The 14,536-nt window shown below is 40.7% G+C and overlaps 1 protein-coding gene across 3 annotated transcripts in view; it reads right to left on the reverse strand.

Moving 5' to 3' along the window:
- The window catches only part of LOC129748880 (adenylate cyclase type 2), a 289,164-nt gene that overhangs the window by 170,138 nt on the left and 104,490 nt on the right, over positions 1-14,536 (reverse strand). For all 3 annotated transcript variants that reach the window (XM_055743660.1, XM_055743661.1, XM_055743662.1), the window contains one exon: positions 5,221-5,766. In XM_055743660.1, coding sequence (XP_055599635.1) covers positions 5,221-5,766 — 546 coding nt within the window. The remainder of the gene's footprint in view (positions 1-5,220; positions 5,767-14,536) is intronic.

Raw genomic sequence — 14,536 nt, forward strand, 5'->3', positions numbered from 1 at the left:
CGAAGAGTACAGATGGCTTGTTCCGGTTTGGCAAGCCATCTGTACTTGTGGCTTGAAAAGCAGCATTTTCATAGCTTTCGGGTCTGTCAACCAAGAAATTTACGTGAAAGAGTATTTGAATAAACGTCTGCTGCTTTTCCTGAAAAACACGGTTGTTCCGCACAGGTGGTTCTCAAGGACAAGAACCCTCCCAACACGCCAGAGCTCCGCCCAATTGAGGAATACTGGGCTATTGTCAAGCGGAACCTAAAGAAGACAAAAAAAAAACTGCTAAGGACGAGCAGCAGTTCAAGGCAAACTGGCTTACTGCGGTGAGAAAGGTGGACAAGGTGGCTGTACAATATCTGATGGCAGGAGTTAAGCGTAAGGCCCGGTAATTCGGATTTGGAAAAGCGGAAGCCTAATTGAATATTTTTCCTGAATTTTCTATTAATTTAACTTGAAAAAGAAATTTAATTTGATTTTTTAAATAATCGATTTCACCGATTTACACGCGTTTTCTCTTGACCAAATTTTGACCGTATCACCCTTTAGCTTTCTCAAACGTTTCCGTAAGATGCATACTATCGATCGGCAGTGGAACTCAAGAAATTCTATGCTGACCAGTGCACCGTCAGAAGAATTCGTCTGCGTGAAGGAATACGATCTTATCGGGCCAGTTAGCAACCAAACCGGACTTTGAAGCAGAATGTGGAAGACAAAGGACGTGCCCAGAAGTTATACAAGGTTTTTACGAAGTACGACGGATGCATCCTCATGGATGACTAAACGTACGTTAAGATGGATTTCGGGCAGCTTCCTGGCCAATAATTTCATATAACAACAGATCAGGGTGATGTCCCCGGCAAGTTCATATTCGTTTTTGCCGACAAGTTTGCAAGAAAGCGTTTGATCTGGCAAGGTATTTGCAGTGGGGACGAAAAACCCCGGTTTTTGTGACAAACAAGACCATGGACTCCAAGATGTACAAGGAGGAGTGCCTGAGGAAAAGTATTCTTCCATTCATTGAATCTCACTAAGGACCAGTAAAGTTTTGGTCAGATTTGGCAAGCTGCCACTACAGCAAAGAGGTATTACAGTGGTATCGGGACAACGGGGTGGATTTTGTCGAAAAGAACATCAACCCACTCAACGGCCCTCAATTTCGCCCTATCGAAAAATATTGGGCAATTGTCAAACAGAAGATGTAGAAGAATAGTAGGACGACTCGGTATGCAATAGAAATGAAGAGATGGTGGAGCAAAACGACCGCTGAGGTCAGTGAACAGGGTGTTCAAACTATGATGAGTGGTATTCGACGAAAAGTTCGAAATTTCATCAAAACCTCATCAGAATATTTTTTTATTATTTATTCTTTAAAGTACAAAAAAGCCTACATTTTGAGTACAAAACATCTTTATTTCGTTCACATAGCTCCGAGATAGATCCGTTTAAATGCGTCCAGATTTAAGATGAATTGTGTTTTATGGCATAATCAGTGATTCAAATTGTCCCTGATATTGTCTCAAAACAAGCGACAAAGCCGACGTGTAGTTTTGTCTTTATTTTCTCTCTGTGAGACAACCTTTTGTCTCTTCCGTATGTGTAGCATGACATTCATGACAAAATGAAAAAGGTAATCAAGGATTGTCGCGTCGTTGAGAAGATAATGACAAATTCTAATGTGAAAGTGTCCTGAAATTTAAAACTTGGGACAATCCGCTTTGCTTATGTGGGTAATCTATCTGATAACGTAATATCGTAATAATCGGATCGAGACTTGCGGCATATCAAAAGAAAGCTCTTGGCATCTTCATAAACGAAATCGATAGAAAAAGCGATTTGGGGACACTGGGTTGTGACCATGGTCAATCTGGCCGGTTCCGGAACAAAATATGGATGTCAAGAGCTTTCTTCCAATATGTCTCAAGTCTCGATCCGATAACTTTGACATATTTCGTTCCGGAACCAGCCAGATTGACCATAGCCACGACCCCGTGTCTCCGAACCGCTTTTGATATCGATATCCTTCATGCTGAGGCCAAAAGCTTTCGTCCAATATCTCGCAAGCTATGATCCGATACCTTTTAGTTGGTATTTTCGGAACAGCTTATCCTTATAATTTTTGAACTTTCCAATTCAAGGACATCTTTCCTAAAAGACATTTCAAGCCTGCTCATCGTTGATTGGCTGGTCGGAAATGACAAAAAAACACGGACGCCCCGCCCCTTGGTATGTTTTATTTTTCCCATCCTTCGAAAGGTATAAAAGTAAGGGGTCTCCGGCCGACCGGTTTCATTCTCAGTTTGCCCGTTGAGCAGTGCATTTCCATCTGCGTACGCACCACCCAAGCGACCAACTTGCATTGAAAAGACAAGACTCTTTCAAAGATATTTTGGCCCCCAAAAGGGCCGTTTGTTGAGTTGTATAACCATCTAATATCTAGAATTATTGAATTGTTGATTTGATAATCATCTAATATCTAGAATTATCAATAATCTCACCTTAAAACGTCGTTTTACGCTAGTGATTGCTGGACGGAAAAGAATTGACTTAGAGGGAATGATAAATTTTGGTATCAATTTTTCAAAAGGGCTTATGAGTCAAATGTAAATAAATCGAGTAATCAGCTGAGTTCATAAGTAATATTTTCCTTGGAAACCTATGGAGCTGTAAAATTTTAAACGCAATTTTCTCAAACAGCGATATTCGCACTATCGCCCTTTACAAAAATCGATACCGAATTGATACTGATTCAGAAGAGACGCATGAGGCAGAACTTTCAGGGAGATTTTTTTCTTCTTTTGCACTGAGTCAAGCGTTTCTATCAAAGGCAGTGGTGAGAAAGCTCAAAATTTCGGCACTGATAGGTAATAGTTAGCTTGCAAGCGTTTGACTTTAATGTTGAAGAAATCGTTGCGTTGTTGATTTAGCAGATTTTTTATTGAAATTTGAATGAAAAACTGTGTTGTAGAAAAAAGTATTGCTTCAATTTTTGTCTTTTTTATGCAGCGTTTTTTTTTAATCCAAACGTTGAATAAAAAAAAAACAGAATCAAAATTCTTTATTTAACCTTCCAAAGCCGTTCGCAAAATATCCGTTTTGGGGAAATTTGAGTTGTAGTTTGATTTCGTTCTCTTGGCTGCAAATGTTTACTGACTTTGATGATATTATATTCATTGTGTAGGTAATTTATTCTTATTACTCAAAATTTGAAAATAAAATCAGTATGTATAACCAGGTTAGCAGAAACTGGTTCAGAAAGTAAAAAAATCCGAAAAATTAATTTTATTTTTAAAATACTCATAACTTCTGACAGCGTTTCTGTATTTAAGTGTTTCATTGATGTTTGAAATCGTCAAGAATCCATCTATCCGACAATGTATCAACATGTTGTAGTGCAATGTAAGTTTCGGCCGCTATCTCAGATCTTCCGGTAGAAAAAAAATCTTACTTTAAAAAAACGACATCCAATTTTGGCTTTGCTTAGCTGTATTTCATTTCCCAATGAATCGATTTTCAAAACTCAAATTTTAATTTATTGTCGTTAATTTGGTGATTATTTTCATAGAACATATTTGGTCTGTCAAACTTCCCAGTTCTTCAGTATATTGGAATGATGATAAAGTTGTTTGAAATGAGCGCTTCGGGTCATATTGACCCGAACAGCTTTGGAGGGTTAAGAACACTTGATGGGTCTTGACACCACTTATATGTACATTATTGTACATGCTTATATTTATTTCGCCTTTAGTTATGCAACTGTATAGTGCTGAATAATGTTTTAACGGCCAACCACTTGTTTGAAATTGATCAACTTTACTCAAAAAAAAAAAAAATTATATTTATTACGAAAAATACATTGGCACAAGATAGGCTGTCGTAATTCTACGTTAACGTTACGGTCGTGTCTCATATACAACCTCTTAAACTTTTTTTTGTCACTTAAAGTTCAAGTTGGGACAATGTCATAATCATTCGATAGTAGCCGATATTTGATTCCCTGGGCTTAGTTATTTAAAAAAAAAATAGGGGAATTGTGGATAAAACAGCCATAATTCCATTTTCTGATACGTGCGGTGACTCCAATAGCCTTCATTTGATTCCATGAAAAAAAACACATATGATAAATAACATTTGGTTCTAAATTTTCAAGTCCAGACATGCGTTTTTCATAATAAATTGATAAATGTAGATAGGGGAAAGTGTTCCATAATGAGCCTATTGGGTGAAATGCGCCTACGGCCGTTTGACGAAATGGCTGACAAGAGAACATATCTAAAAAGTGCATTAGGAGGGTGATGCGCTTCATACATAGTTTTGATACCTTTTGATGTTATATTTTGACTTTTAAAAAATACGTGAAGCTCAAAACAAAAACTTTGGTGGTAATTAATTTACCTATACACTTAGAAATATTGCCAGCAAATCAAATATTTCCCAAAACATAAATAGGCGCATTTTGCCCGCACGGTTTCAGATTTCGGCATTTTAGACTACAGTTATTATAGAATGGTTTTCTCAAAATTGAAGGAGGTTTCAATAGAAAAATTACTCCAATGTATAGAAAACTGATGCCCGCTCATGTATATATCGTGTTTGTACTTTGTACACACACTCGAATAATATTTGATTAAATCAGTATTCTGCTAAATATGCGTATGAAGCCTGCTTCCTCCTGCAAATTAAATTCCACTGTTAATTGAAGACACTAACGCTTACGATGACATATTAAATGACAAAAGACTCTTCGGAATTTTGTAGGGAATCCCAAATTTCCGCAGAACTATACGTTATACGCTTATTTTCCAGTAGCGTGGTTCATAATCACTCAATAAAATTTTTCTCATATGTTTGTATAAAATATAGATAGGGCTTTCATTTCAAAACTCGTTTAATACTGGTAGCTCTAATAAAAAAAAACTTTTATGACCTGAAATTTATATTATGAATTTTATTATAAAATATTTGCATTATTCATGTAAAAAAAGGAAAGAGAAGTTTTATTTTCCTTAATGTCAATGACCTAGATAAACCATCTAATCTATCACATAAGGCACTATCTATATTGCATAAAGCCAATAACTATTTGAGTATTTGCACTCACATTATCGAATCATTACTAATTCATTAACTCAGTTGCGTTGCCCTCGTCAAAAGGAATGCAAACATCTAACGAACGAAAAGGAAGGACCTCACGTGGCTTTCTTGCATAGATCGATACAAGAGGGGGATACTCACTTGTGCGATTTGGTCGAACCGTCCGAATAGCTCGTTGAGTGTTTTGACCAGATCCGATGCCGTCAGCTGCTCCGAGAGGGGCGTAAAGTTGACGATGTCCGCATACAGGATGGACACGTTGTTGTGTCGCTGGACGTGCATCTCGTGGAACCGGGTCTGGCTTTGGCCCCCGGCCGTCTGGCAGGCGTCGGCCATCTTCAGCATAATGCTTCGTTTCACCTCGGCCGCAATGTAGGCCGGAATCACACTGAGCAGCAGCTGTTCCTGCTGTTCCCGTTCGCATTCCAGCCGGACCCGTTGCTCGATTCCGGTTCGGGTTCCATCGACGGCATCGATGTGGGCTGCATCGGACATTATGCGATAGTAGAGGCCCGAAATGGACGCCGACGCCAGGAAGATCATTTCCGCCAGCAACTGCGGAAAGAAATAGGTCGGCAGGTCCTGCAGCGGGTGCACCCAGAGACGGGATCCGATGTGAACCAGACAGAGCAGCACGGCCAACACGACGGACACTGGCCAGGAAATGGGCAACATTGTATGGACGCCCTAGATTCCGGGAACAGAGAGAGAGAGAACAAACGGCAGACAAATTAGAAGATGAGAAATTTTACGATGGTTTATGGGCAAACGTTGAAATTGGCACACTTTCAGTAATTGAAAGTTAGTGATTAGGATATGGAACTATCGGTATGGTACATATATGAGAGAATTATCTCTTCTAAACAATCAATAATAAAAAGGATTCGCTGTAATCACAAAACACTTATGAATAAAACGATTTTATTTTTGCTTTGTAGGGATGGTTATTGGCCTTCAATTACTTCTGTTTTGTTATACGGTACTTTTTCCGGTGAACTTTTTATCGCTATTTACCATCAATACACATGCAATCGTGATTCACTTCCATCTGTACCGTTGAGCCGTCAACACGTACGCCGGAGCATCGTATCGTTGCTGTGTACCTGCAGGAACATTTTACATTATTTATTTTTTCCTTACCTGTATTTCAATCAGCACTTTTCAGTGCTAAAATTATTTTCATTTTCTTTTATTCATATTTTCTCTTTTCTTTCCAGCATGGGGAAGTCTTCGGCCGGCTCAAGGGCCGGAAGAAAACGGATTGCTGAACCTAATCCAGGGCCATCTGCCAAAAAAGTTGAAATTTCCAATTCATTCGATGTCCTTCATAACATCGGTGATGAGGAAATATTCATATTTCATTCTGATAAGAGTACTAAGAAACCTTCTTCTTCTTCTTATACTCTTAAAAACGAAAAGATTCCACCAATAACGGTCACGATTCCTGACTTCAATGCCTTTCGAAAAGAAATCGTCACTTCCGTCAAGGATGTGAAGATTTCTTTTCAGATCGGTCGGAGGGGAACTGCTCGTATATTGGCGGAATCTGTTGTAGTATAAACATTGCGGTCCCTTGCCTAGTAATAGTGCGAGAGAACAAAATGACAGACGAGAACGGGAATTTAGACTATCTCGAAAGGCATCTAAAATAGCTCGCAGAAGAGATAAGCTCTGTTCATCGCAGAGCGGGAGAGAACATTATTTTAAATTTTATGCTTTTTCTCTCTCCGTATTTAATGCTTGAACGGTAAAGTAAATGTGGTAGTTGTACGGATAGAGAGTTTTTGCATTATATACGTTTCTCTGTTTTCGCCACTTTTTGTACAACGCAGTTGAGGATCAGATCAAACCAATCCGCCGTGCTATACATCGCACAATAAAAACCCCCAAGTATCGAACCGAAAATAAAAGTTGTTTCGTTTAAGTTAAGTGAAACTAATCGCGAGTTCTAATTCAAGTTCCGAAATAGTGTTCCGGTCCAAAAACATTTGGTCCTTCGAACCGGATGACCGTCCGGAAAAGTGGTTCCGGAACATAATTGGACTTCAAGCAGTTTAAGTGAAGAACGCCGTTCGGCCAAGTTCAAAAGTGTGAACCATTTTGGGCTCACAAAATCGCCATAGCGATTGTGAACAATAAAGACAAAGTGATTGTTAACGCTAACAAAGCGAGTGCATATTATTTGGACGCTTGGCTTGGATGCAATTAAGTGCATCGGACTACAGTGTCAGCCATTGCGAAAAAATTTGGTGAAATTTGGTGTGACTGGTGTCCGCTTCCAGAGTGTTGGATCGACGGAGGGACCGAGGAAAGAATTGGTTGCTTCATCAACTTAATTTCAGTGCAACGACAGGTGATTTGAATGGAAAATATTTGATGATTCGTTGCTTTCGTGATTTTTTTTGCAGTGTTATGTAGTGTTGATTGTTATTTTGCAGACCTCTCTCCGCTTGAAGGATGGGCCGCAAAATTCTTTGGGATGGATTAGAGTACCGAGATGTATCTTCCGATGGTGCACCTTGTGACCGCTACTTTGCCTCTTGCGAATCTTCCAGCTCCGTCCGACATCGCAATGGCTGACACTGTAGTCCGATGCACTTAATTGCATCCAAGCCAAGCGTCCAAATAATATGCACTCGCTTTGTTAGCGTTAACAATCACTTTGTCTTTATTGTTCACAATCGCTATGGCGATTTTGTGAGCCCAAAATGGTTCACACTTTTGAACTTGGCCGAACGGCGTTCTTCACTTAAACTGCTTGAAGTCCAATTATGTTCCGGAACCACTTTTCCGGACGGTCATCCGGTTCGAAGGACCAAATGTTTTTGGACCGGAACACTATTTCGGAACTTGAATTAGAACTCGCGATTAGTTTCACTTAACTTAAACGAAACAACTTTTATTTTCGGTTCGATACTTGGGGGTTTTTATTGTGCGATGTATAGCACGGCGGATTGGTTTGATCTGATCCTCAACTGCGTTGTACAAAAAGTGGCGAAAACAGAGAAACGTATATAATGCAAAAACTCTCTATCCGTACAACTACCACATTTACTTTACCGTTCAAGCATTAAATACGGAGAGAGAAAAAGCATAAAATTTAAAATAATGTTCTCTCCCGCTCTGCGATGAACAGAGCTTATCTCTTCTGCGAGCTATTTTAGATGCCTTTCGAGATAGTCTAAATTCCCGTTCTCGTCTGTCATTTTGTTCTCTCGCACTATTACTAGGCAAGGGACCGCAATGTTTATACTACAACATATGCCGCCCGCCTTGAAATACCATTTCAACCTATTCTAACGGTAAATTGTGTATGTACATAGTGTAGTGTTGTTTACAGTTATATATATATATATATAATCTATTTGCACTGTGTGATCGAGTTTGGTTGGGATACAAATTTTGCAGTTTGTTTTGTCCATTCTTCGTGCCTACGGTGCCGTAAACGTTCTCAACTCGTGTGTGTTTCTGTCGCTGAACTGGAGTCGCTGGGTTTGCTGGATATTTCCGTTTATTCCGGCCGAATTTGGTGTGACTGGTGTCCGCTTCCAGAGTGTTGGATCGACGGAGGGACCGAGGAAAGAATTGGTTGCTTCATCAACTTAATTTCAGTGCAACGACAGGTGATTTGAATGGAAAATATTTGATGAAGCAACTGTGAAAGTGAAGCAGCTACCTGAAGTGGGACAACGTAGAAGAGAACAGCTGATCTAACAACCAGACATTCTGCCAAGCAGAGGACAGCTGATTTACGAGCAGCAAACGACGCAACGTCTGGAGGAGCAGTTTTCCGGAATAAAAACAGCAGGAAGTATTATATTGGCTTGATGCATGCGGCCGAAAGAAAGTGCTAATAAAAATTAGAATTGAGATTGAATTGTTTTTAGTTACATGAAGTGTGTGCCTTGCCCGTTAACTAGAATTGGTCTTGGTAATTCATTGGCATTTTTACTTTGCATTATTAAACTGGTTGTGCCCACTCGCTGCTGTCAATATCGGGTTGCAAGTCTCGTAATTCGCGTCGCGATCGGTTGGAACGTCGAGTTGATCAAAATTAAGTGCAAATACCCTAAGTCAGAAGCACATAAGGTGCATGTCAGAGCACATTAAGGTGCAAGTCAGAAGCACAGAAGGTGCAAGTCAGTTATTTTGGTCAGAATTATTCAGTACTGGACGGATTGGGTCCAAGGTGTTGGAATTCGTCGGAAAATCACAAGTCTATTTAAGATTATAAGATTGTGTCAGAATTTGAACCTGAATTGAAGTTTGATTTGAAACTTGTCAGAATTAAGTCTGAATTTTCAGAAATTAAGCTTGAGTCGGAAATCTTGTCAGAATTAAGTCTGAATCAGTTTGTGTCGGAATTCTTAAGTGAATATTTTTGGAAATCTTTTCTGAAACTAGTCAGAGTGGAGTCTGAGTCTCAAAATAAGCTTGCGTCAGAGTTCTTGTCTGAATATTGTCAGAAATCTTGTCTGAAATATGGTCAGAAATTAAGTCAAAAGAAATCTTGTCAGAAATCGAGTCTGAATTCAAATCTTTTGAAACATTGTCAGATATTAAGCCTGTGTCGTCCCTGTTCGTCAGAAATTGGAAGCCTGAGTCAGTTATTAGTAATTCTGTATTGGACGAATCAGGTCCAAGGGTGTCTGATTTGTCAGAAATTGAAGATCGTTCGATATTTTGTCAGAGATTAAGAATAAACTCCTGAACTTCAACAATAAATTCGCCTTCGTCAGTATTGTGTCAGAATTTCATCAGTTTTGGACAAATTGGGTCCAAGGGTGTCAGATTGTTCGGAAATTTGGAAATTGTTTTCTACATTTGACCCTCTTCGGGTTGAATTGCTGCCTTGTCAGCTCTGAAGCGTCAGAGTGCTTGAACTTAAGGTAGAGGTTGTAAGAATTTCCAATCAGAATGGCGAAAAACGTTCAGTTGAAGTTGTTGCAGAAAAGAGAACGGCAAATAGTGCTTCTCATGGACAGTGTCGACCGATTCATACAGAATTACGAGTCAGAACGTGATGAGTGTCAGATTTCTTCAAGGCTCGGAGCCTTGGAGGCTGTGTTTGATGAATTTCATGAAGTGCGCAGTAAAATCGAGCTAATATTTTATGAAAGTGAAGAGAAGAAGGCCAAGGAGCTCTACGGTGATGCCAAAGATGAAGCTGAAGCACAACGTGAGGAAGAAAACGACAGGCTGCTGCTGAGTTTTGAAGACCGTTTCTTCCAGTTGAAGGGTGCACTGTCAAAACTTCAAAACAAACCTGATCGAGCTCCGAACGTAAACGACTCTTCGCACAGCCAAGGCCATGCCTCCATGGGGTCGAGAGTTAAGCTGCCAGAAATCCGATTGCCCAGTTTCAGTGGAAAACTTCGCGAATGGGTCTCGTTCCGCGACAGTTTTCAAAGTTTAATCCACAACAATGGACAACTTGCACCCATGGAGAAGTTCTCCTATCTCAGGTCATCGTTAAGCGGCGAAGCACTTCAAGAAGTCCTCTCTATCGAGCTGTCAGACGTTAACTACAGTGTCGCCTGGGAGATTCTGACAGAACGATACGAGAATAAGAAGCTGATAGTGAAGGCGTACCTGGACGCACTGTTTTCTCTAGAGCCGATCCGGAAAGAAAGTTTCGAGAGCATCAACAATCTCATTAGTGAGTTCGAGAAGAACTTGTTGATGCTGCAGAAGGTTGGCGAGGACACCGATGGTTGGAGCACCATACTAGCTCACATGCTTTGCTCGCGACTGGACTCTGTCACTCTAAGGAATTGGGAAACTCAACAGAACAGCAAAGAAGTATCGAAATACGAGGACATGAGGAAGTTTCTGCGCAGCTACTGTTCCGTTCTGCAGTCAGTTGCTCCAGCCAAAGAACCCCGCTACAACGTCACCGATCATCATCAGTCGAGAACCCAATCAGCCAGCTACACAACGTTTAAGTCCTCAAACCAGTGTCCATTTTGTAGTGAAACGTGGCACTCACCGTTTCACTGCCAGAGATTCCTTCGATTGAAGATATCAGAACGTGTTGAAGCCGCCAATCGAAGTCGAGTTTGCAGAAATTGCCTGCAGCCTGGTCATTTTGCGACGAACTGCACTCGTAGCAGTTGTCGGTTGTGTCAACAAAGGCATCACACTATGTTGCATGCTACGCGATCCTCCGTTCCAAATCCGTCAATATCGAGACTCAGTCAACTGTCAAACGCACAACCTACTAATCAAGAAAGCACCCATATTTATCCACAGCAAGCCCATCAACAGCAAAGACAACAAACCATGCCAATAGTTACGGAAACACACACTCAACCACTAAATGCAACACACAATTCACCAAACACAACCACACAAATCAATTCACCTATGACAAGCACAAGTCAAAGCTACGTAGCACTATCTGTTAAGCCTACATCAAATACTCTGCTTCCTACCGCTCTCATCAAGATCAAAGACCGCTACGGTAACGCTCTGGTAGCCAAAGCCCTGTTGGACTCTCATTCGCAACATTGTCTGATGACAGAAGAGTTTTCGAGGAAACTGAAGCTCGAAGAAACACCCACGTTTTTGTCAGTCCAGGGTATTGGGTCGTCTGAGTCAGTATCAACGAAAACCATACGTGCTGAAGTCTGTTCACGTTCGCCAAAAATATCTGGTTTTCGAGAAATTATGCAGTTCTTCGTTTTGCCAAAACTTAAACTACAAGTACCCACAACATCGTTTGATCCTTCGTCCATGTCGATTCCCGATTCCTCTTTGCTAGCTGATCCTTACTTCCACGAATCAAAGCGAATCGATATTGTCATTGGTGCCGAGTATTACTTGGATTTGTTGAAGAATGGACGAAGAAAAGTCACGAAGAATGGTCCCACGCTTCACAGCTCTGTTTTTGGTTGGATTGTGTCAGGTCGAATGGTCGAATTTCCGCAAAAAGTTTCCCATACCCCAGTCTGTTCGTCAAGCACCAACAAAAGCAGCTCATATCACTATAGGAGCTGTAAGCATGTCACATTACGAGCACGAAGTGCAGTCAGGAATAAAGAAAAACGGTTTGTCAGTACCCTGCCCAAAAATGAGTCAGTTTTGTGTCAGTAGATTGAACATGAACAAAAATTCAGATTTTGTCAGATGTTGAATTCGAGTTAAGTTCGCACTTCTTAAGTGATCTTGATCTCCCTTAAGTCCAATCGTTTAAGCAATCAAACGGAATTGAAGTAAAACTAAATGTTATTCAAACCCCAAATCATTTTAAGATACACTGTGCCTTATTAAGTTTCGCATCAAGGCATGAAGGCTCTGTTTGTATGCATATTTGAGTTAAGTTCACACCATACCGTTTAAAGAAACAAACCATACATTTTTTGAAGTTCCCCCTATCGCCTCCCCTAGCGTTGAAAGAACCTTAGCCATACTTTGCTAATTTATCAATACTCCAAATCATTCAAGCCCTAACCAAGTCGTTTACTGTTTGAAGCATTGAATCCTTGAAGAGGCATAAATCCCTAGAAAGGTTAGAGCGTTTGAAGTATCCTATTACCTGAACAACATTCCGTCACGTTACAAGTACGAGTTATCTCAACCTCCATACCATGCCATAAAGATTTGGCCAACCGTGCTAAGCCTTAGGATCTCCCTGAAGAAAGGCATCATGAAGGATGTCATGCAATGAGGTCATGTTAGTTCACTTCAGCTTTATTATGCTCCACTCCCAGTACCTATCCTTGGCAAAAAAGGTTTGCCAAACTTTGAGCTATACGCTCAGTTGAGGATGTCATCGTTCTCAGAAGAAAGGCGCAGCAAGTCGTAGGAGCATATGCGGAGGCCCAGGGCCTCCGCAGTCAGGGAAGTCCCCTATATATTATGTGTTTTTCCCAATATTAAGCACTTCCTTCCGCAGTCAGATCACCTATCACCGCACGGGACGAGCAGCCCATCCAACAAGGAGCATCATCTGAGCCACAGGAAGAATCACCGGGCAGTCAAAAAGGTGCGTTGGTCGGCTCCGTTCTAGACTAGCTTTACCCAGGCCATTCCGTCCCGGTCCAACGTCCATCTCAGGAAACATCACCGATGAATTCAAGCCGCGCTCCATCGGAAAAAAAACTGCCACTGTGAAGATCATCAAACGGGACACGTCAGCGAAGCTGTGGCAACATCACAAACTGAGGCATCCAGGCTAACCAGCGGGTCGACTTGGAAAGGCGTTCGCTAGAGGTTCGATTTTCCCATCGTCGTCAAATCAGCACCTACAATTTGAAAGGAACTTGAAAGTTGATTGAATCAAACGTCGATTAATATTTGCTACTTACCGTGCAAATCTATGCTCTTCTCCGAAGCCATACCTCGCCGAAGATTACCTGGCCAGTTCGGTCCGCACTCAAGCATCGCAACACCATCGGATTGTGGCATACTGTTGGACATAGCCCGTTATCAGGTCCTTGGAAGTGCCGAAACTGTTGCACTTAATCGGTTCCACACGCTGGGGGATAAGCAAAACAAAATCATCACTGATGGTGGTCGCTATCGAGAAGAATAAACAGGCAGAATTGCCTGTACCTTTTTACGAAACAACACGGGTCAAATCCACTTGGTACTCACCTTGGCAGCTCCTAGTTCCATCTAATCCTCAGATACGATTGTCAGCAAAACAATTCCCTCCAGAACGGACGAAAATATCCAGCGAACGGCACCACTCAGATGTTCCAGCAGCAACGATAACACTTTACACACGTTTTATGCAGTAGAATTTAGCCGTCCACACATACACAAACCTGTAGAAGAAGCCAGCGATTATTAGATATGAGAAAAAGTGATCAAAACAAAACAGATTACAGATAATTACCGTTAGAATATCATCCAGCAATTTACACAGTTCATGTCCACACCACACAACTGATCATTGTAAACATGTACCGTTAGAAATGTTGAAATGAGATTTCAAGGCGGGCGGCATATGTTTGTGTGTAATCTCACCGCTCAGTAGTGGTAGTAGGAACAGGCAGAAAACATCGCAAACGTCAAATTCTGAACCATCCGAAAGTGATCTAAAAAGGCTTTCGGATGGATAATAAGCTCTGTTCACTGCTCGAATGGAAGCTTTCGTACTCATGGAATTTAATACTTATACAAAATGAAATTGTGTGAACTGTATGTGAATAGGGAATGATTGTATTATATTCGTTTCTATCATTCGCCACTTTTTACACAACACAGCTGATTCAATTCAGATCAAACCAATCCGCCGTGCTATACACCTCGTAAAAATAAAACCCCCCAATCGAAATCGAAATAAAGTGTTTTGAATCTTAAGTTGAATTCAAAGTTTAAATTCGCGAGTTTTCCAAATTGTGTCCGAAAGTGTTCCGGTGCCAAAACAGAATCTTTTAATGATTTTCAAAAGGTTTTAAATTATTTGAATAATAAAAAACACCAATTTTTTACGTACGACACTAGAAGT

This window comes from Uranotaenia lowii, chromosome 2, assembly GCF_029784155.1.
Source record: "Uranotaenia lowii strain MFRU-FL chromosome 2, ASM2978415v1, whole genome shotgun sequence".
Classification (NCBI taxonomy): Eukaryota; Metazoa; Arthropoda; class Insecta; order Diptera; family Culicidae; genus Uranotaenia; species Uranotaenia lowii.